Here is a 27,273-nt window from a genome sequence, read left to right on the forward strand (position 1 = left end):
ATACTGTACTGCAAAACTTTATCTCAGGCAGATATAAATGATTCAAATACCTCACATTTTCAGGAGGGTATACATTTCACCCTCAATACCTTACTTTCTGGCTTAAGTATATTCTTCATCAGGCTGAAATATCATAATTCTCTGCTTGTTTACTGGTTTATTTTATTGCTTAAATCATTCAAAAGTGAGTCGTTTTGGGGATATACAAATTTGGGATGCAACAAGTAAATCATTCAGGGGACATATTAGTGAGAGAGAGAAAGATAAAGAGAGAGAGAGGGGTAGATTTTTTTTTAAAGAAGCTACTGTCCAAGCAGTATGAGAAAAATAACTTATAAAGCTAAATGCAAAAAAGTCAACTGTAACTATTAATCCAGGTTGACCACTGTTTACCTTGTCCTCTCTTTGTCACAGGTGCCGTGGAAAGGGTGAAGAAGATCAGAGACTATGCTTTCGTCCATTTCAATAACCGCGAGGATGCAGTAGGTGCTATGAAAGCTTTAAATGGAAAGGTAATGCAGTCTGGATGAATTGAATGGATTCCAGAGCTAGAAACCAATCATCCCCCATTCTTGTAATGCACTGAGTTTCAGTCGAGCCATTATGAAACAGTCCTCCTGCTCCATCCCATGAGTCTGTCATTATAGAATTGTTCTCCCTCCCTCATTCTGATAAGTAGTTGCATTCTGGTTAAGGGAGTGCACCATGGACAGTTAAGGGCAAAAGCTATTTCTACAAGATAAGTCTCTGAGCCTTTCAGGAAGATGAGCCCATTCTGATGAGTACTGAGTACCACCTGTGGATTTGCAATCAGGTAGACACTGATTCTGGGGCTCTGGGGCACATGTGCAATCAGTCAGTCAATCAATGGTATTTATGAAGCACTTACTGTGTGCAGAGCCCTGTACTAAGCGCTTGGGAGAGTACAACATAACAGACCAATTCCCTACCCATAATGACCTTACAGTCTAGAGGGGGAGACAGAAATGAATATAAATGAATTGTAGATATGTACATAAGTGCTGTGGGGCTGGGAGGGGGGATAAATACAGGGAGCAAGTCAGGGTGTTACAGAAGGGTGTAAAAGAAAAGGAAAAGAGGGCTTAGTGCAGGAATAGATGCTGAGAAGTGGGCAGAAACATTGGTCATTTCTACCTCCTCCATTCCTTCCTGCCCTCTCTCCTATTCCTCCCTTCCTTTCCCCTTCCTGTGCATAAGAAGGACCCAAGGAATCAGAAGGAAAAGCATGGCCTGAAGTACCCCACACATTTAGAGAAGTGAGTGTATGGCCCTCTGAACTCAGTCCTTGAGTTATGGCTGCCTCTGTGCCTCAGTTTCCTCATCTCTAAAATGGGGATCAAATACTTGTTCTCCTTTCCCCTAAGACTGTGAGCTCCAAGTGGGATAGAGACTGTGTCCAACCTGATTATCTTGTATCTACCCTAGCACTTATTATAGTGCTTGGCATAAAATACCATTATTAAGTATTATTATCATTATATCAACTCCTCTCCACTGCTCTTCATGGCCTGCAACCACTTTCAAGACATGGAAAGAGGTCTGCTGACTAAAATGATTGCCCAACTCTTTTTTTAGTCATCCCATAAAGTGCTCACAATCTAATTTGGAGGGAAGAGGATTCAATCCTCATTTTACTTATGAGGTAACGGAGGTACGGAACAAAGTGACTTGCCCAAGGTCACACAATAGGCAAGTGGCAGAGTGGGATTCAAATCCAGATACTATCACTCCCAGGCCTATGCTCTTTTCACTAAGCCACACTGCTTCTCTGAGCTAAAGACATAGAAGTGATTAAAATAAGGTAGAGTAAATCTGAGCAGGCTTCATGGAGGAGGTGAGATTTTAGTAGACTTGTTAAGGTGTTTAAATACAGTGGGAGAGGAACCACATTGAAGATAAGGAGGAGGATCAATCAGTCAATGCTATTTACTGAGTGCTTAATGTATGAAGAGCACTTGGGAGAGTTAATAGACATGACACCTTTCTTCAAGGAGCTTACAATCTAGTGGATTTGTGCAATGGTTCATATTCATTTGAGAAATAACAATGATAATTTAGAATATGCAACTTAAAGATACCAGATGATGATAATAATAATAATAATAATAGTAACTGTGGCATTTAAGTTCTTACTATACTCCAAACAATATAGACACAAGATAATTAAGTCCCACAGGGGCCTCACAGAGTAAGTAGGAGGGAGAACAGGTATTGAATCCCCATTTTGTAGATGAGGGAACTAAGGAACAGAGTAAAGTGATTTGCCCATGATGATAGAACAGGAAAGTGATAGAGCCAGGATTAGAATCAGGGCTTCTAACTCCTAATAATTATAACAGTCGGTACTTGTTAAGCCCTTACTATGGGCCAAGCACTCTTCTAACTGCTGGGCTAGATACAACTTAATCAGGTTGGATGTAGTATCTGACCCCTTGGGGCTCACACTCTTAATCCCCATTTCACAGATGAGGTAACTGAGACCCAAAGAAGTGAAGTGACTTGCCCAAGGTCACGCAGCAGACATGCGGCAGAGACAGGATTAGAACCCAGGTCCTTCTGACTCCCAGGCCCTAGCCCTATCCACTAGGCCACATTGCATCTCCAGACCCATGCTCTTTCCTTGAGGCCATGCTGCCTTCAAGATAAAATGTATATTTCCCTTCTTAGTTTACTATTGCTAAATTGCATTAGCATTAATATTCATCAATTCAATAAATTAGTAACTAGCAGCAGAAAGGGCTCAGATACTGTTTTTCCATCACCAGGCTGTGACCACAAGTACACATTTCATATTGCAGAGAAGGCACCTAATTCGGAACCAAAGTGGGCTTGGCGATGATACTGTTGATGTGGAACAGGGAAGGAGTCAGAGACTGGAAAGGGCAATTGAAGGGGTGGTTAGATAATCCTTTTAGGTCCCTTCAGCCCTGGATCGATTCTATGGCACTAACCATGCTAGCTTCGCTGTGGAGCATGAAGGAGCGTGAGCATGAGAAATAGTGTGGCTTAGTGCAAAGAGTGCAGGCCTGGGTTCTAATCTCAGCTCCACCACTCTTCTGCTGTGTGACCTTAGGCAAGTCACTTCACTTCTCTGTGCCTCAGTTACCTCATCTGGGGGAGATCAGCGTGGCTCATTCGAAAGAGTGCGGGCTTGGGAGTCAGAGGTCATGGGTTCTAATCCAGGCTTTGTCTCTAGTCAGCTATGTGACCTTGGGCAAGTCACTTAACTTCACTGGGCCTCAGTTACCTCATCTGTCAAATGGGGATTAAAAAAAAAAACTGTGAGCCCCATGTGGGACAACCTGATCACCTTGTATCCCCCAGCGCTTAGAACAGTGCTTTGCACATAGTAAGCGCCAACAAATACCACAATTATTATTATTATTAAAATGAGGATTAAGACTGTGAGCCCCATGTGGGACAACCCGATTACCCTGTATCTACCCCAGCGCTTAGAACAGCGCTTGGCACATAGTCAGCACAAATACTATACTATAATTATTATTTTTTATTTTGAGGCCCATCTGGGACCTGGATTAGATCCAAGCTGATTAGCTTGTGTCTACCCCAGAATTTAGTACAGTGCCTGGTACATAGTAAGTGCTCTAGACTGTGAGCTCGTTGTCAGCCGGAATATGTCTGTTTTATATTGGACTCTCCCAAGTGCTTAGTAGATGCTTTGCACACAGTAAGCGCTCAATAAATATGAATGAAGGAATGAATGAAGAAGTTAACACCTACCATTTTTATTAAAAAAAAAAAAAGGCCAAACCAGAGTGCTTTTTCTGTTTGTCATTTCATCTAGCTTTTTTTTCTTTCTGAAAAAGGTACTGGATGGATCCCCTATTGAAGTGACATTAGCCAAACCAGTGGACAAGGATAGCTATGTGCGATACACCCGAGGCACTGGGGGTCGGGGCACCTCCTTGCCCGGAGAGTACACCTACACGTTTGGGCACGTTTATGACCCTGCCACCGCCTACCTCGGCGCACCCGTCTTCTACGCCCCACAAGCATATGCAGCCATCCCCAACCTCCACTTCCCGACCACCAAGGGCCCCCCAAGCAACAGAGGAATCATCCGCGCTCCCTCCATTCGAGGTAACACTAGCTTGTTCCTGCCCTAGAGAAATCCCTCCTAAAGCAATAACCAAGATCTAAAGTGATTTTAATTTCCTAGCCAGACCGGTGGAGGGAAGGCCCTGCCACTTGCCTGCTGTTTGACTTGGGGCAAGTCACTTCACCTCTCTGTGCCTCAGTTACCTCATCTGTAAAATGAGGATTAAGACTGTGAGGCCCATTGAAACATGGACTTTGTCCAAACTAATTAACTTGTATCTACCCCAGGGTTTAGCGTAGTATCTGCCACATAGTAAACACTTAACAAATACCATTTAAAAAGCAAACAAACAGGCCTCTCCAGCGTGGCTCAGTGGAAAGAGCACGGGCTTTGGAGTCAGGGCTCATGAGTTCGAATCCCAGCTCTGCCACTTGTCAGCTGTGTGACTGTGGGTTCTAATCCCGGCTTTGCCTCTAGTCAGCTATGTGACCTTGGGCAAGTCACTTAACTTCACTGGGCCTCAGTTACCTCATCTGTCAAATGGGGATTAAAAAAAAAAACTGTGAGCCCCATGTGGGACAACCTGATCACCTTGTATCCCCCAGCGCTTAGAACAGTGCTTTGCACATAGTAAGCGCCAACAAATACCACAATTATTATTATTATTAAAATGAGGATTAAGACTGTGAGCCCCATGTGGGACAACCTGATTCCCCTGTGTCTACCCCAGCGCTTAGAACAGTGCTCGGCACATAGTAAGCGCTTAACAAATACCAAAATTATTATTATTATTATTATTTTCCTGTTTCCACTTAAGCCGGTGGGCATGTTAAACTCAGTCCTTCACTGAGTGGCACATGGGATCCTACTTGGATTGCACTTTAAAAATCTGCACGTTAGTAAAAAAGTCCATATAAAATTATTAGCATCACAGCCTGCTATTATTAAATAGAAGAAAAAGAAATTAGTGACTAGTACTCTGCTATTCTATGGCAGATCCATGGGCCCAGTTTCCAGAGTGGAGAGAAAGGTGGTCCCAGAAGAGTTTGAAGGCAGGAAAGGGAAAAACTGAGGCAGAGAGAGAGGAGATTGAGGCAAATGGAAGGCAAAAAGGGATGGCAAGGACAAAGAGAGACAATAAAAGACACAGAAAAACAGAGGAACAGAGTTCCAGAAAATCAAAAGGACAATAAGACAGAGACACTCGGATTAGAGAGACAGACAAAACACACATACACATGCCTGTATGTATGCCCAGGTACTATTTCCCTTCAGTTGATGACAGCAACAGCAGCAGCAGGAGAGATTCAGGAGAGCCTTTGTCCCTCCTCAGCCTCTACAAGGCAACCTATATTCTTGTTAAGAAATGTGTGGATTCTGCAATAGGTTTTCAGCCTAGTTTGAGGCTTGCCCTGTGCAGATTAAGCCCCTGTCTTTCAGCAAATGGGCTCTTAGGCTAGCACCGGCTCTTCTTGCCATTTAATTTCCTTCCAATTCTCTGGCAAAAATTCCAGTGATTTAATATTATGCAATGTGCTGGTATTTGGCCAAACTTCATTTTCCATTTGATTCCAATAAAAAGCCTAAATTGAAATGTCGCTCATGCAGACTGGTGACTTGAGCCATGAGATGTAGAATATCCTTTCCTGGCAGCCTCCCTGGATCATGCCTGCTTTGCAGTAGTTTAGTTAAAAATTGGTTCTGAGTCTTGATAATGACCCTAGAACAGGCCGATGGCACCAGCGGATAGGGATGTGAGCCTTGGGCTCTCGACCGGATTGACCTGCATCTCGTCATCTGGGCCTGTTGCCCAGAAAGAAACCTCAAAGTTGTGCATTTCAGTAACCCTGGCTCCACTTTGCTATAGTACCAGAGAGGGCTTGGTGAAGTTGCAGATCACTATTGTCTTATAGTAGTCATGCTGAAATCATAGGGAGATGAATTAATTAACCAATTAATAAGGGTGCCTCCCTCCTTTCGACTGCCTTTCATCTCTCTCTGCAGCATGTCAGTCAATCATCGGTGTGTGAGGAGGTTCACTACAAATTGTAACAACCCACTTAATCAGAACCAATTAAAGTAGTCCATTTTTTCCAGATCTGTTCGTTGTTCTGACCATCCACTCTCATGCCTGACCTTGATTTATATTTTAAGCCGACTTTGACTTGTATATATAGTCGTTCCTACATTGTTATGAAAAAGGAGAGAAAGAATACCCCCCAAAATACATTCATTTTAACAGAAAAACAAGTCTTTAGTAAACCCCACCCTCAGTCCCACAGCCCATACATACATATCCATAATCTCTTCTAATAGCCATCCCTCCCATTTGACTGTAAGTTCCTTGTGTTCTAAGAACGCACCAGTTCCACTGTATTGTATTCCCCCAAGCACTTAGTACAGTGCTCTGCATAGAGTAAGAAATCAATGAATTCCACTGATGGATCGATTGAGAGTCTCAACAGAAAAGCTGAGGAATGAAAGTTCTAAACTGCTCTCACGTAATAATAATGACATTTATCAAGTGCTTACTTTGTGCTAAGTGATGGTATAGATACAAGGTTATGATATTGGACACATTCCCTATCCCACACAGGGCTCACAAGTATATTTTATCCTCATTTATACAGTGAGGAAACTGAAGCCCAGAGAGGCTAAATGACATATGCTAAGTCACACACAGGAGGCCAGGGACTGAAGTGGGACTCAAACTCAGGTCCCATGACTTCCAGTCCCATGTTCTTTCCACTAGGTATTTGCTCCAGGAAAGAGGAACTTTGTATCTTATTTTGCAGGTGAACTGAAGTGACTGTCCAAGGAACTGTTGTCTTCTGTTCCTTTCAGCAGAACCCTAGTAGATTTGTTTCCCCCAAAGTTGATGAAAAATAACACTCTGTCACTGCAGAAATTCACTTTATGATTACCTACCTCCCTAAATGATGACAAATTTGTTTACCCTTAAGGCTTACTTTAGATTCCCAATGGGTTATGCCAATTGTGAGTCTAAATTCAGCAGGTGTGAAGTGAACCAGTTATAATATAGGGGGAAATGATCTTTGTTTCAAAAGAAAGAAAAATGACTGCCCTGTAACTCCATTAGCTATCTTGAAATTACACCTTGGATTCAGGGTAATAATTTAGTGATTTTTTTTCCATCCCTCTGTAGCACCAATAGAAAATCAAAATAGTAATGTGACAACAACAAAAATTGATATGTAATCTATGCATGAACTCAATGGAAAGTTAAGCCTCACGTTGACTGAACCTAAGAAGAGAAGATGGGAAACTCATAATATACTTTCAAGTTACAGTCTCTCAGCTCACTGGAAAAAAAGATAGGCTGGATCTCAGCCTTACTGATGTTCTATGTCCTATTCCATATTGAACAAAAAGTATAATCGGAAGGGTGATGTTATACTGTGATGCTTTAGTTGGGAAATGGTCATTTCTTCTAGCCTGAAACAAAACATTTATGAAACATAAATTGCAGGCTACAATAGCCACAAACCTTCCTCTCCTCCTCAGGTCAACTCATATGATATTAAATAACTCAGAACCTTAGAACTGCTTGGGAACTAACCGTATTATGCATGTCATTACTTTCCTGCAAAGAAAGTAAAAGAAATTTCTACTTCAAGATGAATTTTATTATGTGAGCAATTAGAATCCTAATATCCATCTTCTGATCATAAATCAGTGGTGAGGCTAATTTTTCCATTACAGTAAGAATCAGGGTGACCTTCCGGTGATTTGATTCAGTTCAATGCCTTCTTACATTCCTAGAAATTTACATGAATGTACCTGTAGGGGCTGCGGGAGTTAGAGGACTGGGAGGCCGTGGATATTTGGCGTATACGGGCCTGGGTCGTGGATACCAGGTTAAAGGAGACAAGAGAGGAGAAGACAAACTCTTCGATATTTTGCCGGGAATGGAGCTGACGCCAATGAATCCCATCACTTTGAAACCCCAAGGAATTAAACTTGCACCTCAAGTAAGTAATGTTAATTGGCAGAAAGATGAGCTGACTGGACCTATTGGCCATTTTGCAACTTGACTACATGATTTCCACATAGGCAGTGGTTGAGTCCGTGACTGGGCCTAGCCTGGGCCCAGAACTACCTGAGCTAGTCTATAGGAGGGTAGGCTGGGTTATTGGGACCATGAGAAGCAGCGTGGCCTAGTGGCTTGAGCACAGGCTTGGGAGTCAGAACCGTCCCTCGGTCTCGCCTATCCTGCCGTCAACCCCTGCGCCATGTCCTCCCGCGATCCTGGAATGCCCTCCCTCCTCACCTCCGCCAGGCTAATTCTCTTCCCCCTTCAAAACCCTACTTAAAACTCACCTCCTCCAAGAGGCCTTCCCAGACTGAGCTCCCCTTCTCCCTCTACTCCCTCTACCGCCCCCCCTCACCTCTCCGCAGCTTAACCCTCTTTTCCCCTCATCTCCCTCTGCTCCTCCCCCTCTCCCTTCCCATCCCCTCAGCACTGTACTCGTCCGCTCAACTGTATATATTTACATTACCCTATTTATTTTGTTAATGAAATGTACATCACCTTGATTCTATTTAGTTGCCATTGTTTTTACGAGATGTTCTTCCCCTTGACTCTATTTATTGCCATTGTTCTTGTCTGTCTGTCTCCCCCGATTAGACTGTAAGCCCGTCAAACGGCAGGGACTGTCTCTATCTGTTGCCGACTTGTTCATTCTAAGGGCTTAGTAGAGTTCTCTGCACATAGTAAGCGCTCAATAAATACTATTGAATGAATGAATGAAGGTCATGGGTTCAATCCCAGCTCTGCCACTTGTCTGCTGTGTGAACTTGGGCAAGTCACTTCACTTCTCTGGACCTCAATTACTTCATCTGTAAAATGAGGATTGAGACTGTGAACCCCTTGGGGACAGGGAATATGTCCAACCTGATTTGCTTGTATCCACCCTAGCGTTTAGTATATTTATTCATTCTTATTTAATGAGTGCTTACTCTGTGCGAAGCACTGTACTAAGCGCTTCAGAGAGTACAATGTAACAGCAGACACATTCGTCCCCATGACGACCTGCTTGGCACAAAGTAAACACTTAACAAATACCACAATTATTATTATTATTACTATTATTATTGGGGCTCAACCTCATTGTGCTGAGATTTTGTTGAGGAACCATTGGAACTAGGCAGATTCAAAGTTGTTCTCTTTGAAGAAATCCTGTACTCCACTGAAGTTGTGATTGTTTTTCTTAAAGGCTACTTTAGATAGTGCCCCATTCCAAATGTGTAGCCACAAATGGTCAAAATAAAATCATTCTGGAAAGCTAATAAGGTGAGTCCAATCTATCCATCAATCAGTGAGATTGACCAAGTGCTTACTGTGAGTGGCTTCACACTAAGCACTTGGGAGAGTACAATATAGTAGAGTTGGTAGACACAATTCCCGAAAGCGGAAAGTAATAGATTGAAGTCAAGAACAGAATGTGTTTGTGACCTCCTTGTGATCAGGAACGAAAGACTTAGTGCTATAAACCCCTCAATTTAGGACCCCTTCAGCTATGATAGCATTCATTCATTTCATTTAATAGTATTTATTGAGTGCTTACTGTGCACAAAGCACTGTACTAAGTGATTGGAAAGTACAATTTGGCAACAGATAGAGACAATCCCTACCCAACAATAGGCTCGCAGTCTAGAAGGGGGAGACAGACAACAAAACAAAACAAGTAGACAGATACAAGAGGACAGGCATCACTATCATCAAAATAGATAAGTAGAACCATAGCTAAATGCATATCATTAATAAAATAAATAGAGCAATAAATATGTACAAATATATATAAGTGTTGTGGGGAGAGGAAAGGGGTAGAGCAGAGGGAGGGAGTAGGGGCAGTGGGAAGGGGAGAAGGAGCAGAGGGAAAGGGAGAGCTCAGTCTGGGAAGGCCTCCTGAAGGAGGTGAGCTCTCAGTAGGGCTTTAAAAAGGGGAAGAGAGTTAGTTTGGCAGATGTGAGGAGGGAGGGCATTTCAGGTCAGTGGTAGTGGGTAGGCCAGAGGTCAACAGCGGGACAGGCGGGAACGAGGCACAGTGAGGAGATTAGCCACAGAGGAGTGGAGTGTGCAGGCTGGGCTGTAGACGGAGAGAAGGGAGGCAAGGTAGGAGGGGACAAGGTGATGGAGAGCTTTGAAGCCAAAGCAGCAACAACAGCAGTGTCTGTGATTTCTTATTTTCTCCTGCTGGTGCTACTTTATTCCTGCCTGGGCTGTTCTCATCAGCGCTGGGAGACTGGGAAGAAGTGGAGTGACATTGGCAGGACCCTATAGAAATAGAAATGACATCATGACTTCTTCTCTGGCATGGAAGAGAGCTCGTTCATCACTGGCACCTAGGTCCCTCGCATGCTGAGTCGATCTTGCTTGATGTGCTGTGGGCCCAGGACAGATTTACGGGGATAGAATCTCGCGCACACACACACACACACACACACAATGTCTTACATAGACCCACTCACACACACACATCCTAAAGAGACTGCAGCAGAGTGAAAGCTAGGTTTTTTTGGTTTATTTGTCTGTTTTTAAAAGATGTCTGTCAAGTCGTGACAGCACAGACTTGGGAGTCAGAGGTCATGAGTTCTAATCCCGGCTGTGCCACTTGTCAGCTGTGTGACTTTGGGCAAGTCACTTAACTTCTCTGGGCCTCAGTTACCTTATCTGTAAAATGGGGATGAAGACTGTGAGCCCCACATGGGACAACCTGATGACCTTATATCTCCCCTAGCACTTAGAACAGTGCTTGGGACATAGTAAGCGCTTAACAAATACCAACATTATTATTATTAAGTACCAACTATGTCTAGGACTGTACCAAGCCCTGAGGTAACGACAAGATAATCAGGTCAGCACATGGACCTCAAAGTCTAAGTAGGAGGGGAGAACAGATCTTGAATCTCCATTTCGGAGTTTCGTAAATCATCTGTTGAACAATGTTCCTGTTGATGTTGTGTGGCTCCATTCTTTCCACGAATCATTTTAACTTGCCTACTAATTTCACCTGCTTTTAATGCTTCTGTTGAATAAGGCCCTCCCTTCCTCCATGAAAGCAGTGGTGGACTCTTTCAATTCACCAAAGGGTTGCAACTATGTAGACAATTAAAGAGGTATGCAGAGTCTCAGACACAAATTTGTCTATACACTGTAGAGAGGCAGAATGTGAAAGAGCATGATTTGGGGAGTCAGGAGAACTGCATTCTAATCCCAGTTCTGCCATGGCCTGCTGTTTGACCTTGGGCAAGTCACTTAACCTTAGTCCTCTCATCTGGAAAATGGGATTAAGCCTCTTGCTTTCCTTCCCTCTTATACTGGGGCCCCTATAGGAGACAGAAACTCTCTGACCTGATTATCTTGTGTCTCCTCCAGCGCTTAGCACGTAGTAAACACTTGATAAATGTCATTATTCTTACTATTATTTTATAAGGAAGATAGTTATTTGAAAAACTAAGGACATTTTGCATTTTGCAAGGGGAATAAGGAGTGGAGAAGGGAGAGGTCCAATAGCAACAAATATAGACCAGATGATCCAAATTTTTATTGGATCCCTTCTTTAAAATTCACACGACTATGCTGCATACTCCTGCCCCCAATGTCCCTATTTAGATGAGGAGGGGAGCTGAAACCACATAAACAACCCATCAATCAATCAGATTTGCTTAGTGCTTACTGTGTGCAGAGCTCTCTGCTATGTGCCTGGGAGAGTACAATATAACAGAGTTCAGTAGATACGTTCCCAGTCCACAAGGAAACGAATGAAACATATGTGCTGGGAAACCCTCTCAGGTTTAAGAATTGCTGGAACTCTAGAAACGTAGAACCATTCAGTTTAAGATGGGAAAGTGTGCGCCGGGGACAATTTCCACGCTAAAAAGAAAATGACCCAGATGTAATAATAATAATAATAATAATAATTTTGGTATTTGTTAAGCACTTACTATGTGCCAAGCACTATACTAAGCACTGGGACACTAGTGCATGACAGTTATTTTCACAAATAAGTAGATGTTCATTTGGAAGTCGAGTTCATCATCCAATCGCAACTCGCGGCACCATTTGACCTTGAACAACTTATGGAGAAATTGCCCTTCTCCCTCATCTAGATATTAGAAGAACTTTGCCAGAAGAATAACTGGGGACAGCCTGTCTACCAGCTCCACTCTGCCATTGGCCAAGATCAGAGACAACTCTTCCTGTACAAAGTAACCATCCCTGTTCTTGCCAACCAGAACCCCACTCTGTGAGTATCTTTTCCATGTTCTGGAAGGTGGCTGTGCGTTGCAGTTAAGTTAAATTTAATAGTGTCATGATTTAGGGTGCTCATAGATGCCTGCATCTGTAGCTAGTTCGAATTGCAGGGGGGGCAGGGGGAGAGCAAAAACTATCAAAGAGACCTAGCTCTGCTAGCTAGATAGCCGTAATGATATTTACTGAGTGCCTATTGAGTGTGAAGCTCTGTATAAGCACTAAGTATGGTAGAGTCAACTATTCTTGTGGTTTCAAATCCTAAAATATTGAACATAACAGATTGTGATACCAAACAGATTGTTTAACAGGAAAGAGGCAGAAAATGAGATAGTAGAAGCTTCCAATGAGCCCAAACATCTTTAATGCAAATGTTTTGGTGAATGTAGAATCTAGAATAATAAAGGTATTTGTTAAGTGCTTACTATGTGCCATGTGGATCCAAGAAAATCCAGTTGGCCACAGTCTCTGTCCCCTTCTGGACTCCCAGTCTCAATCCCCATTTGCAGATGAGGTAACTGATGCCCAGAGAAGTGAAGTGACTTGCCCTAGGTCACACAGCAGACAAGTGGTAGAGGAAGAATTAAAACCCATGACCATGACTCCCAGGACCATGCTCTCTCCACTACGCCAAGCTGCTTCTCTAAACAATAAACAGCAATAATTGGACTTAGTTTGTAACTTCCTTTTGGGGAGGAATCATATCCTTTTTCTGTGGGTACCCTAAATATAGTAGGGTAGCCTGCATATATTGCACTTAGGTTATATTTATGTATATATAGATACAAAGACATATGCACAGACACACACACAAACACGCACACACAAACACGCACACACAAACACACGTGTATCTATATTTGCATATGAATACATATATTTATATGCCAAGTGCAGCATATGCAGAGTACTATTATATATTACTATTTATAGCACTATATACCCATAAATCATCAGTAGCATCTTCTTTAACAGATAACGTATTTTTTAAAAATACATTAAATAAAATATACACATACTTAAACCTATCAGAAAAAAATGTATGAATGTGTAGGACAGTGACTAAAAAAAGAGTACCTTCTACAGTGTGCCATGAGAATGTAGTTAGGCACCTGTTCTTGCCTCTTACCCAGTTTTGGTAAAACTTTACTTCCCCAGGTAGGCCTTCTTGACACTTCTTGAAGGTGCTGTTGAAACGCACTATGGTCTCTCCAGGAACAAGAGACCAATATGGAACTGCCTACTTACATATAACTAGAGTTTAGAGTTTGGGGTGAAAAAAAGAAGGGAACGAATACCCTCTATCACCCACAGGACATGGACTTTAATTTATTTTTCCAGTAATGGAGCTGAGTAGCACTGAGTTACCCAGGGAAGTAGAAGGAGCATGGTTCCAGGTGTCAGAAGAACTGGGTTCTAATCCTGGCTCTGCCACTTGTTGGCTGTGTGACCTTGGGCAAGTCACTTAACTTCTCTGTTCCTTGGTTAACTCATCCATAAAATGGGGATTATCAACCAGTAGTATTTATTGAGTTCTTACTATGTGCAGAGCACGGTACTAAGTACTTATGACTGTGAGTCTTATTTGGGACAGGATAATACAAGGCAATTATCTTCTATCAACCCTAGCACTTAGAACAGTGCCTGGCACACAGTAAGTGCTTAAGAAATACCATTAAAAAAATTATCTTACCCTGTTAACTTTTATTCATTTATTCATTCATTAAATAGTATTTATTGCAGACCACTGTACTAAGCGCTTGGAATGTACAATTGGGCAACACATAGAGACAATCCTGCCCATTGACGGGCTTACAGTCTAATCGGGGGAGACAAATGGACAAAAAACAAGACAACTTAATCACAATAAATAGAATCAAGGGGATGTACTCCTCATTTACAAATAAATAGGGTAATAAAAATACATACAAATGAGCACAGTGCTAAGGGGAGGGGAAGGGAGAGGGGGAGGAGCAGAGGGAAAGGGGGAAAGGGGGCTTAGCTGAGGGGAGGTGAAGGGGGAGCAGAGAGGGAGCAGAGGGAGCAGAGGGAAAAGGGGAAGCTCAGTCTGGGAAGGCCTCTTGGAGGAGGTGAGCTCTCAGTAGAGCTTTGAAGAGGGGAAGAGAATCGCACACTTTGAGTGGTGGCTAGAGCGAGAATGGGGGCAGTCTGGAGGCAATAAACAGCTTGTGTTTATCAGATCTCCTCAGCGAGTTGGTCATAAAGAAGATTTCCTTTAAACAAAAATGTCTGGGAGAGTGTCTCAACCCTTCACCCCAGCAAAGCACTTTCTTCAGTCCCCCCACTTAACCTTAACAAGACATGATGAAAAATTCAGTAGGTGCTCAATAAATACTGATGATAACATGGTTATTATTGCTGCTGCTGAGGAAGATGTTTATTTTCTAATATACACCTCTTGGAGATTGAATTGGAAAACAAGATTTCAGGTTACCCTATAATTTGTAATCTGAACCGAGCCAAGGAACTTTGGGAATCTTAAATAAGAGCAAATTCAAGATCAGGCCTTAAAATCAGCTTTGAGAGACAATTAATTTCCAGCAATTTCCAGTCTCCTCTGAGCCCTAAGCATTCTGTTCAGTGTTCCACAAGTCCCTGCTCCCCTGTAGCTGCCACCATCCTATGCTGAAGCCCAGGCATTTCACTGAAAAAAAAGAGGTCATTGAGGTAGCCTACCACCCCCCGCCCAAGGTAGACTGTAGGGAGCTCATGGAGAAAGCACTTTCTCTCCCTCCCACAGCTCCGCAGGTCCATGTGTTGCCCCAAATCCCAGAGCTTCTCCTCCAGCCCTTCCTCAGCTGACACCAAGATCTGAGATCTCAATAACATTTAATAGCGTCTTAACATGCTAAAAATGTAAACAAATCCAAGTTTCGAACCACCTTCCCCTGGATCTAATACTGCTCTCCGTGACAGGATGCTGTGTACTTCCCTGTAGGCATCTTGGAGCTCATGTTTCTCTGGTCCTTCCCCCTCTTGTCTCAGGGCATCCCAGGTTCTAGTCTCACTCTCTCCAAAACGTTTGGTCTCAGGTTGTTCTTTATCCTTCTGAGGGGCAGGAGCCTCACTCCTCTGGAGTCCTAGCTGCTGGAACCCAAGGTATCCTAACTCTTATCTGGAATCCTCTCAGTCCCTCCCTGTGCCCTGTCCATCCAGGGTCCATAGCATGAGCTCTACCCCTGTCCTGCTTTCCTAGGCCCACACTCATCATCCCTTCCTCAAGATGGCTGGAGGGTCTTCTTCTCCAACTACATGGCCGCCTTACTTCCTCCCCACCCCATCTCTCTCACAGTCTCAGCTAAGTCTTCAGAATTCCCTCAGGGAGGGGCACCATGGAGTGATTCTCCTGTCTTTCTCCTCCCTCTTCTCAATGTGGGGTCCAGTTGAACTGATCACTACAACCATTCTGGCTATTGACTTTCCTAAGCCTCATCATTGGAAATTTTGTTAGAAATTTCATCATTCGACTCAATCCTTATAGACCACTAAGCTGATTCCAAGGCTCTGATTCTGCATTTGTTTTAATCCAAGACTCTCAGAAGGTTTGATCACTGGTGGCACTTGTACTATATGGCAGTTAAGTTTGAGATCCAGCGGGTCATTCATTCATTGTTCAATCGTATTTATTTAGCACTTACTGTGTGCAGAGCACTCTACTAAGGGCTTGGAAAGTACAATTCAGCAACAGATAGAGACAATCCCTACCCAACAATGGGCTCACAATCCAGAAGGGGCAAACAGATAACAAAACAAAATAAGTAGACAGGCATCAATAGTGTCAAAATAGATAAATAGAATTATATATACCCATCATTAATAAAATAAATAGAATAATAAATATGTACAAATATACACAAGTGCTGTGGGGCAGGGGGCAGGGTAGAGCAGAAGGAAGGAGTAGGGGCAATGGGGAGGGGAGGAGGAGCAAAGGAAAAGGGGGGCTCAGTCTGGGAATGCCTCCTGGAGGAAGTGAGCTCTCAATATGCTTTGAAAGGGGGAAGAGAGCCAGTTTGGCAGAGGTAAGGAGGGAGTGCATTCCAGGCCAGAGGTAGGACGTGGGCCAGGGGTCAACAGTGGGACAGGAGAGAATGAATGCTCATGCTATGGACCCTGGATGGACAGGGCACAGGGAGGGACTGAGAGGATTCCAGATAAGGGTTAGTATACCTTGGGTTCCAGCAGCTAGGACTCCAGAGGAGTGAGGCTCCTGCCCCTCAGAAGGATAATGAGTGGCAGAGGAGCAGAGTGTGCAGGCTGGGCTGTAGAAGGAAAGAGGGGAGGTGAGGTAAGAGGGGGCAAGGTGATGGAGAGCTTTGAAGCCAATAGTGAAGAGTTTTTGCTTGATAAGGGGAAACATCCTGGAGGCAAAGGGAGATGTTGGATTGCAGATGAAATGAGAGGTAAGAACTTGAGATACATTAGGAAGCCTTTTGCATGGAGATGGTAGTTCAAGCCATGTGAATAAATGAGCTTCCTGAGAGGATGAATGTAGAGTGAGAAGAGAACCCTGAAAAGAGCCACAATAATCAATCTATCTATTTATTGCATGCTTACAGTGTGCAGAGCACTGTACTAAGTGATGATGATGATGATGGTGGTATGAGTTAAGCACTTACTATGTGCAAAGCACTGTTCTAAGCGCTGGGGGGGTACAGGGTGATCAGATTGTCCCACGTGGGGCTCACAGTTTTAATCTCCATTTTACAGATAAGGTAACTGAGGCACAGAGAAGTTAAGTGAACTGCCCAAAGTCACACAGCTGGCAAGCAGCAGATCCAGGATTAGAACCCATGACCTCTGACTCCCAAGCCCAGGCTCTTTCCTCTGAGCCGCGCGCTTGGGAGAGTACAATACAACAGTATAACAGAGTTGGTAGACACATTCCATGCCCACAATGAGCTTATTCAATCTAGCTTACAATCTAGAGGAGGCAGGCATTGATAGGAATAAATAAATTGTGGATATGTAGATAAGTGCTATGGGGATGAGGGTGGGGTGAATAAAGGAGACAAATCCAAGTGTAAAAGTGATGCAGAAGGGAATGGGAAAATAGGAAATAAGGTCATAGTCAGGGAAGGTCTCTAGGAGAAGTTGTGCCTTCAATAAAACAGTAAGAGGATGAGAGATTGAGAAGGAGCCAATGAATGAAACTGAGAAAGAATGGTCAGAAAGGAAAGAGGAGAACCAAGTTATTACTATGTCAGCAAAACAAACTCCAGGTAGTGATTCAAGGAAGGGAATGGGAGGGTCTGCTGTGTCGAAAATAGCAAAGAGTTTCTGGGAAGCAGTGTGGCCTAGTGAAAAGAGCATGGGCCTGGGAGTCAGAGGATTTGAGTTCTAATACTGATCCATCACCTGCCTGCTGTGTGACCTTGGCCCAGTTACTTAACTTCTTGTGCCTCACTTACCTCAACTGTAAAATGGGGATTCAAAGCCAGTTCTCCCTCCTACTTAGACTGTGCACCCGATGTGGAACAGGGATTGTGTCTGACCTGATTTTCCTGTACCTTCCCCACTGCTTAGAACAGTGCTTGACACATAAGAAGTCTTTAACAAATACCAATATTATTACTAGGAGGACCAGGAGGGAGTATGACCTTGCAGTCTTGGCTAAAAGTAAGTCAACTAAGCGAGCTCCTTATACTTTCACTTCTATCGTGTGTTCTCCAAGTATTAAGCAAGCACAACTCCAAGCCCTATAGGGGCTCAGTCAATACTATGATGATGATAGTGATGATGATGATGATTATGATGATGATGATAATTTGAGATGTTCCTGCATTCCAGACATCCCTTCACCCCTCCAAAACTCAGTGCCTATGTTGACGAAGCCAAGACATATGCCGCTGAGTACACACTTCAGACCTTGGGCATTCCAACTGATGGAGGAGAAGCTCCGACCGCAGCTGCTGCTGCTTTTCCAGGTATGTCAAGCTTAGTAGGGTCAGGAAATAAGGAAGCAATAGTGTGGAAAGACAAAATCCAGGGTTTTCTGCATCAGGATGGTCCTGCTATCTGCTCAAAAAGTCACGAGTGGACATGAATACAGAATTTTTATGGTATGTATTAAGCAATTACTGTGTGCCAGGCAATGTGCTAAACACTGAGGTAAAGTAAATCGGGTTGGACACAGTCCATGACCCACTCAGGGCTCAGAGTCTTAATCCCCATTTTACAGTTGGGGTAACAGAGGCACAGAGAAGTTAAGTGATTTGCTCAAGGTCAGAGTGCAGATGCATGGCAGAGCAAAGATTAGAACCCAGGTCCTTTTGACTACCAGGCCTGTGCTCTGTCCACTAGACCAGGTTGCTTCTCTAGAACTCTGGAGTCATACAGACCTTTAACTTTTAAGACCAAGCAGGATAACTTTTCTCGTCTCTTGTCCATCTGGATATATTTTAATACATAAATATAATTAAAAATCCTTCAGAAATAATGAGAGAACCTCACTGTAGTCATTTCTAGAGTGCAAATTGGACATTTCATTCTTTAATTTGTTACCTTTGAAAGTAAAAGTAGAATAAGAATAATTACTGTGGTATTTCTAAAGTGCTTACTATATGTCAAGCACTGTACTAAGCACTAGAGTAGAAACAAGATAATTAAGCCAGACACTTTCCCTGACCCATTTGGGACTCATAGCTTAGGTAGGAGGGAGTAGGATTGATGCCCTATTTTACAGATGAGGAAACTGTAGGGAAACAGTCTAATGGAAAGAGCTCAAGCCTGGGCATTAGAGAAGTTGAGTTCTAATCTCAACTCAGCCATTTGTCTGGTGAATGACCTTGAACAAGCTGCTTAACTTTGCTGTGCCTCAGTTACCTCATCTGAAAAATGGGGAATAAATCTACTTCCCTCCCATCTAGACTATGAGCCCCATGTGGGATAGGGATTGCATTCAATATGACTCTCTTCTATCTGCTCCAGCAATTAGTACGGTATCTGGCACATAGGAAGCACTTAATGAGTACTGTAAATAAAAAACAACTAAGGCACAGGTAAGTTAAGTGACTTGCCCAAGGTCACATAGCAGGGAAGCAGAGTATAAGATAAATTATAGAGGGAGTAGAGAAGCAGGATGGTGTAGTGGATAGAGCACGGGCCTGGGAGTCAGAAGGTCGTGGGTTCTAATCCTAGTTCCACCACTTGTTTGCTGTGTGATCTTGGCCATGGAGATTGAGACTGTGAGCCCCACGTGGGACAGGGACTGTGTCTGACCCGATTTGCTTGTATTCACCCCAGTGCTTAGTACAGTGCTTGGTACATAGTAAGCACTTAATAAATACCATAATTATTATTAATTGCATACATAGGTACATAAGTCCACATCACGTGGATGTGAATAAGAGTGCTTAAGTAGCACGTACTCAGGAAAACCTAGAATGGGGAGATAAGAAATTAATCATGACCCCATGGGAAATGTGATTTCAGAAGGATTTTGGAGATGAGGTTACTAGTGATCTGCCAGATGTAAAGAGAGAGGGAATATGCTGACTTAAGAGAAGCAGAGTATGCAATCTGGGTGTAGTGGGAGAACATAGTAAATAGATAGGTAGAAGGGAGAGAACTGGTAGGATGCTTTAAAGACAATGTTGTGTAGTGTTGCCTTGATGTAGAGAGGAATGGGTGGTCATTGAGAACATTTGACAACTGGGAAGATGTGTGAAAAATAATGTTTTTGAAAAATGAATTGGGCAACAGAGTGAAGTATGAACTGGAGAGGGGAGAGACAAGAGGCAGGGATGTCATTGAAGAGACTGAGGCAGCAGTCAAGGTTGGAAAAGACAAGTACCTAGATCACTACCTCTCTCCTTCTCTGCAGCCTCAGGACATCTCTACTTGGTTGTTCCTCTTACACCTCAAACTTAACATATCCAAAACAGACCACCTCATCTTCCCACTCAAACCATGTCCTAGCCCACCTAGGGAAAGCCTAGTCTTCCCCATCACTGTAGACAACATCACTATCTTCTCTGCTCAAAACCTTGGCATTATCCTCGATTCATCTTTCTCATTCAATCCGCATATTAAATCTGTCACCAGGTCCTGTCAGTTCTACATTCACAACATTATTAAAATCCACCCTGTCCTCTCCATCCAAACTGCTAACCACGCTGGAGCAAGCACTTATCATATCCTGCCTTGACTACTGCATCAGTTTCCTTGCTGAAATTTCTGCCTTCTGCCTCTCCCAACTTGGTGGCCCAGATCACTTAAAAAAAAAAAATCTCCAATAGTTGACCAAACATTTCCGCATCAAATGGAAACTCCTTGCCATCATCTTAAAGCACTATATCTGCCACCCCTCCTATCTTACCTCACTATTTTCCAACTACTCCCAACCAACACATTTTGCTCCGCCAATGCCAACCTACTCCCTGCACCTCCCTGCAAGCAAGGTATATTTGGGAGTCGCTAGTTTGAGTTGGTTCTTGAAGCCATCACCCTCCTTTGCCTGCAACCTCCCTCTGACCTCGAACTTCCTCCCCCTTCATGTCAGACAGACCCCCCCCTAAGTCTCCCCACCTTCAAAGCCTTATTAAAATTGCATCTTCTCCAAGAGGCCTTCCCCAACTAAGTCCTCATTTCTCCTACTCTCTCTCCCTTCTGCAGAAATGCTCTGGGCATGTCACTCCCCTCCTCAAAAACCTCCAGTGGTTGCCTATCAATCTTCACATGAAGCAAAAACTCCTCACTCTTGGCTTCAAAGTTCTCCATCACCTTGGCCCCTCCTACCTCACCTCCCTTCTCTCTTTCTACAGCTCACCCCATAAACTCCACTCCTCTGCCACTAACCTCCTCAATGTGCCTTGTTCTCGCCTGTCCCGCTGTCGACCTCTGGCCCACCTACTACCACTGACCTGGAATGCCCTCCCTCCTCACATCTGCCAAACTTACTCTCTTCCCCTCTTCAAAGTCCTACTGAGAGCTCATGTCCTCCAGGAGGCCTTTCCAGACTGGCCCTCCCTTTCCCTCTGCCCCTCCTCCCCTCCCCATCGCCCCCTCCCTCTGCTCCACCCCCTTTCCCTCCCCACAGCACTTGTGCATATTTGTATATATTACTTATTACTCTATTTAATTAATGATGTGTATATATCTATGATTCTATTTTTCTATTTTGATGATATTGATGCCTGACTACTAGTTGTGTTTTGCTGTCTGTCTCCCCCTTTTAGACTGTGAGCCCGTTGGTGGGCATGGATTGTCTCTATCTGTTGCTGAATTGTACATTCCAAGCATTTAGTACAGTGCTCTGCACACTGTAAGCGCTCAATAAATACGATTGAATGAATGAAAGAATGAATCTATGTATCTGTAACTGTACCTTTTACATACTTGATATTCCCCCCCACCCTCATCCTCACAGTATTTGTGTACATGTCCATAATTTATTTTAATATCTGTCTCTCAACTGTCAGCTTCTTTTGGGCAGAGAACATGTCTACCATCTCTGTTGAACTGTACTCTCCCAAGTGCTCTGTACTGTGCTTAGTACATAATAAGTGCTCAATCAATTGATAAATCAATCATATCTCTTGAATGCTTATTATGTGCATAGTACTGTACTAAGTGGTTGGGAGAGGACAATATAGCAGAGTTGGTAGACATGTTCCCTGCCCACAACGAGCCATTGCTTAATAGATCAATTGGCCATTTGGATGAAGAAGAAGGAATAAGTTCTGGAAATGCTGTGGGGGAAGAGCTGACAGAATTTTTATGATAGACTGAATATGGGGATTGAAAGAGAAGGAGGAGGCAAGGATAATGTCAAGGTTAATGGCTTGAGGGTGAAGACTTTAGTGTTATCAACTGTGATGAGATCGTTGTGTGGGAAAGAGTTTTAGAGGGAAAATGTGTTACAGTTATGGGCAAGTTGAGCTTGAGGTGCCATGTAGAAATGCCTTGGAGCCTTGAGGAAATGTGAGATTTCAGAGAAGGGGAGCTGTCAGGGCAAGCAAGGTAGATTTGGGAGTCAGCTAGTTTGAGTTGGTTGTTGAAGCCATGAGCCACTAGATTGTAAGCTCCTTAAGAGTGGGTACTGCATTTACTTCCTTTATTGTATACTCAGAAGAGTTTAGGTCAGGGCTCAGCAGACAATTAATTCTCAATAAATACCACACTGATTGAGAAGAAAAGAGGATTCAGAAGAACTCTGAGGGATTCAGAAACCAAAAATATTCAAAGAATCCAAGAAGTCATGGAAATGATTGTGGAGTTGAGCTGAGAGGATAAAATGAAATCTCTGGGAAACATGTTAAGAAACTAGCCGAATTGGGAAAGGAAATTATGAAAAACGGCATTAGAAGCATCAATACATAAATTGTACACATAAAACATTCCTTTAGAGACACTTCACATGTACCTGTGTATTTGAATGTGTTGTACCAAAGCAGGCTACGTATATGGAGTTAGTCTACTTTGTTGAGATTCTAAGGGGTAATTTCATTTTAAAAAATGCTCCAGCCAGTTTCCTGCCCTAGAAGTCTGCAAAAGCCACAAAAAAAAAAAATCAATGAGTCTGGGGTTGTGCATGGCTCTGTGGCATATAAACCAAATGGATTTTTTAATGAACACAGAGCCTCGCTTAACTATAATTATCTCTTCCTCCTCCCCACCTCCTCTATTTAAGGGTCTTGAGAAATATATTGTAGGTTCTGTCTGTGATAATGATTGCAAGATTGGTTTGGTTCAGTATTGCCTATGTTCCATAGCTCCTGGAGGAAAATTCAATTTGTCCTCTATAACCAAAGTGGTAGTCATACTGCATTGGCATCTTACCCTCTGGCAGTATGATTTTCCAAGGGCTTAAAGCTGGAAAAAGATATCCTCGGTATCATCGGCCTCATTCATATGGTGGGAAAGAATTGTAGTGCCACTTATGAAAGAACACTGACTGGTTTTCTTTCATCTTCAAGGATGTCTGGGTCTCCACCCCCCATTCTTAACATCCTTCCCAGTATCACAGACCATTATGAAGGACAAAATATTAAGAGGTTTAATTCAGAGACCTGAGTGTAGGGACAGCAATTGTAGAGAGTTAATCCTCTGTTGCTTTTTAGTCAGGAGCGATGTTTTGGTTCCCAGTCTTTAACTAAAGAGGTTTCTCTGTATATTTATCATTATTATTACTCCGCACTAAGAGTCACACTAAGAAGTCTGAGTTTTGTTAGGATAGAACCTGCTTTATCCAGACCCTCAAAACTTAACCTTGACCCTTTGGGATCAGATTTTTAATCTTGTTTGTTCTTCTTCCATGACATTTCCCACATCCTCCCCTTCCTCTCTACCCAAACAACCATCATCCTGGTTCAAGCACTTGGCTTAATAAAGTTGTCACTGGATCCGCTTGCTCCCTGTGGATGTGTAGTATTGACCTCCATTCTCTCCCTCCCTGTCTTCGGTCAATACTACACACTACTTCCTAGGTCATTACCTTAGAATATCAATTGACAAATGTCTCTCCACTCCTCGAAAGTCTCCAGTGATTACCAATTTCCCTCCACATCCAGCAGAATTTCCTTACCATTGTCTCCAAGGCTTTCCACCAAGTGGCATCATCTTTCATATTGCATCACTTCTCTGGATACCCACTGCTCACATTCTCCAATGCTTCCAAGTTAACCATCTATTTTATTCTCAACTTTCCCGCCTTTGACCCTCTGTGTCCTCCCCTAGATTGTAAGCTCATGATGGGCAGGGAACATGTCTGCCAACTCTCTTGTATTCTTCTAAGTGCTTAGTATAGGGCTCAGCACAGAGTAAGTGCTCAATGAATACCACTGATTGATTGATATGCTCACATTGCCCCTCCTGCCTGGAACTCCCTCCCCAATCAAGTGCACCTAACCACAGCTCTCCATATCTTCAAAGCCCTCCTAAAATCCCCAAGAGTTGTTCCCCAATTAATTTCTAACAGCCAAAGCTGCATCAAACCAAAAGCTAAATTAAGCATTTATTTATTGATAATAAAAATAATAGTTGTGGCATTTGTTAAGCACTTACTATGTACTAAGTGCTGTATTAAGTGTTGGGGCAGATACAAGATAATCAGGTCAGACACAGTTCCTGTCCCAAATGGGGCTCACGGTCTAGAAAAGATAACAGGCACTTAACCCTCATTTTACAGATCAGCAAACTGAGGCACAAAGAAGTGGTGCCTAAGGTCATGAGAAGCATGACCTTGAGAAGCAGCGTGGCTCATTGGAAAGAGCACGGGCTTTGGAATCAGAGGTCATGGGTTCAAATCCCGGCTCGGTCACTTGTCAGCTGTGTGACTTTGGGCAAGTCACTTAACTTCTCGGTGCCTCAGTTACCTCATCTGTAAAATGGGGATTAAGACTGCTGTGAGCCCCACGAGGGACAACCTGATTCCCTTGTGTCTACCCCAGCGCTTAGAACAGTGCTCGGCACATAGTAAGTGCTTAACAAACACCAACATTTTTTTTTAAGGTCACATATCAGGCAAGTGGCAAAGCTGAGATTAGAATCCAGGTCCCCTGACTCTGTGATCTTTCCATTAGGTCATGCTGCTTCTAATTAAGCAATTAGGTATAAATGTACATTCAGTGATTTATTTCAGATAGCTCAACCTGATACATTTTGTTACTGTCTGTTATCTTTGCTCTTCCTCCTGCTTCTACTTGTAAATAACTTGTTTCTACATCTCTCCACTAGGCTGCAGAGCAAGGACCATGCTTTGTGCTTCTGCTATAATAATAATAATAATAATAATAATAATAAAATATTTGTTAAGCACTTACTATGAACCAAGCACAGTTCTAAGTGCTGGTGTAAATACAAGTTAATCAGGTTGGACATAACTCGTGTCCCACATGGGACTCACACTCATGATGAGGGAATTAAGGCCCAGAGAAGTTAATTGACATACCCAAAGTCACACAGCATACATGTGGTGGAGACAGAATTAGAACCCAAGTTCTTCTGACTCACAGGTCCATGCTCTATCCACTAAGCCACACTCCCACAAGAATTTAGTACAATGTTCTGCATACAATAGATACTCCATAAATATAGCATTGCTTAGGAGGAGGAGGTCACTCTGATAAGGAAACTCTGGGTGCCTGCATTGTGCTTAAGGCCCAGCTCAGCCAGATCTGTACTCCCTAGAGAATGCCTCAAAGCTTGGTAAACCCAATTATAATGTAACCCAATGGTCACTGTGTGCTCACCCATTCTGCACTTTGAACTTTATGTGCAAATGACTGTGCATTAGGATGCTCTAATGTCTCAGGGTGATAGAATGTTAGGATATCATAAGGTCATGACTCCCAGTTGCTGCTCTTTTTTTACGGTATTTGTTCAATGCTACCCATGTATCAGGCAATGTACTAAGTCCTGGAGGAGATACAAATTATTCAGGCTGATCACAGTCCCTGACCTACAAGAGGCTCACAGTCCAAGTAAGAGGGAGAAGGATGTAATCCCCATTTTACAGATGAGGAAAATAAGGCAGAGAGAAGTTAAATGACTTGCCAAAGATCACACAGCAGACAAATGTCATAGCCAGGCAACTTGTTCCATGGATCTCCTTTATAGAGAGAGAGGATGTGCCCAGTGGGTAAAATAGTAGGCACGGTCAGGGGTGTCTGCCCTCAGTATAGCTGCTGCCTCTGCCCTTCTCTTTTGGATAGGTCCATCTCACATGAGCTAACTGGATTTCTCTCCCAGAAACAGGGAAGGATGGATAGGAAGAAGTGGTACTTGTGCCTAGCTGGAGAGAAAAAAAGTCTGGTGGGAAATAGGAGTCAGGCTGTCTTCTCTCTACAGTCATGAGAAGAAGAAGCTGGTACCATTCTGGATCTTAGAAGAAAATCAAAACTCCATTAATGTGAAGTCATTGTTTCAGGAGTCTAGGTGGACATGGCATGCCAAATTTACTGATTTTTTAAAATAGTATTTGTTAAGTACTTACTATGTGCCAGGGGTAGATATACACTAATCAGGTTGGACACAGTCCTTGTCCCATTTGGGGCTCACAGTCTTAATCCTCATTTTGCAGATGAGGTAACTGAGGCACGGAGAAGTTAAGTAATAATTGTGGTATTTGTTAAACACTTACCAAGTGCCAGGCACTGTACTAAGTGCTGGGCTAGATACAAGCAAATCAGATGGGTCACAGTCCCTGTCCTGTGTGGGGCTCACAGTCTCAATCCCCATTTTACAGATGAGGGAACTGAGGCATAGAGCAGTGAAGTGGCTTGCCCATGGTCACACAGCAGACAAGTGGTGGAGCCAGGATTAGAACCCATGACCTTGCCCTAGGTCACACAGAAGAGAGGTGGCAGAGCTGAGGTGGCAGAGCTGGAATTAGAACCCAGGTCCTTCTGACTTCCAGGCCCATACTTTATCCATTAAGACATGCTGAAAATACCCTTTATACCTTAGCAATGAAACCTCCTTAGACTTACAGGTTGGTAAAGACAATAGACTTGACTGTAATTCACATGGTCCTCAATTTTCATATACAGACAAATAATAGTATTTACTGAGTGCTTACTGTACATAGTACTTACTAAGTACTTGGGAAAGTACAGCAGAAGCAAAAGGTATAGACTGCTTCTAGAAATGGTCTAGATGGTCAAACAATCTAATGGTCCCTGCTCTTTAGAGGCTTACAACCTAACGATAGAGATGGGCATGCTTAATTTTTTTTACAAAGAGGGAATAAGTTATAAAAAGCAAGGATGTAACTCCCAAGCTGGAGTATATCTGGATGAAAATCCTCATTAATTACATGTCAATTGAATATTCGTAAGTCCTGGAGATGGGAGTAAATTCATAGAAGTAATAAGGACTAATCAATCAATCAATGCTATCTATTAAGCCTTCATTCAGGTCACTGTCTGACACATTTACATGCTTACTAGGTGCCAGG

At 43.1% G+C, this 27,273-nt stretch overlaps 1 protein-coding gene across 2 annotated transcripts in view; it reads left to right on the forward strand.

The window, feature by feature from the left end:
• A1CF (APOBEC1 complementation factor) overlaps positions 1-27,273 on the forward strand; it is a 115,144-nt gene that overhangs the window by 78,967 nt on the left and 8,904 nt on the right. Inside the window, exons 7-11 of one of the 2 annotated variants that reach the window (XM_029059055.2) lie at positions 415-512; positions 3,849-4,122; positions 7,865-8,073; positions 12,215-12,351; positions 18,165-18,301. In XM_029059055.2, coding sequence (XP_028914888.1) covers positions 415-512; positions 3,849-4,122; positions 7,865-8,073; positions 12,215-12,351; positions 18,165-18,301 — 855 coding nt within the window. The remainder of the gene's footprint in view (positions 1-414; positions 513-3,848; positions 4,123-7,864; positions 8,074-12,214; positions 12,352-18,164; positions 18,302-27,273) is intronic. The other variant, XM_029059056.2, reaches the window with a different exon arrangement.

Source organism: Ornithorhynchus anatinus, chromosome 3, assembly GCF_004115215.2.
Source record: "Ornithorhynchus anatinus isolate Pmale09 chromosome 3, mOrnAna1.pri.v4, whole genome shotgun sequence".
Lineage (NCBI taxonomy): Eukaryota > Metazoa > Chordata > Mammalia > Monotremata > Ornithorhynchidae > Ornithorhynchus > Ornithorhynchus anatinus.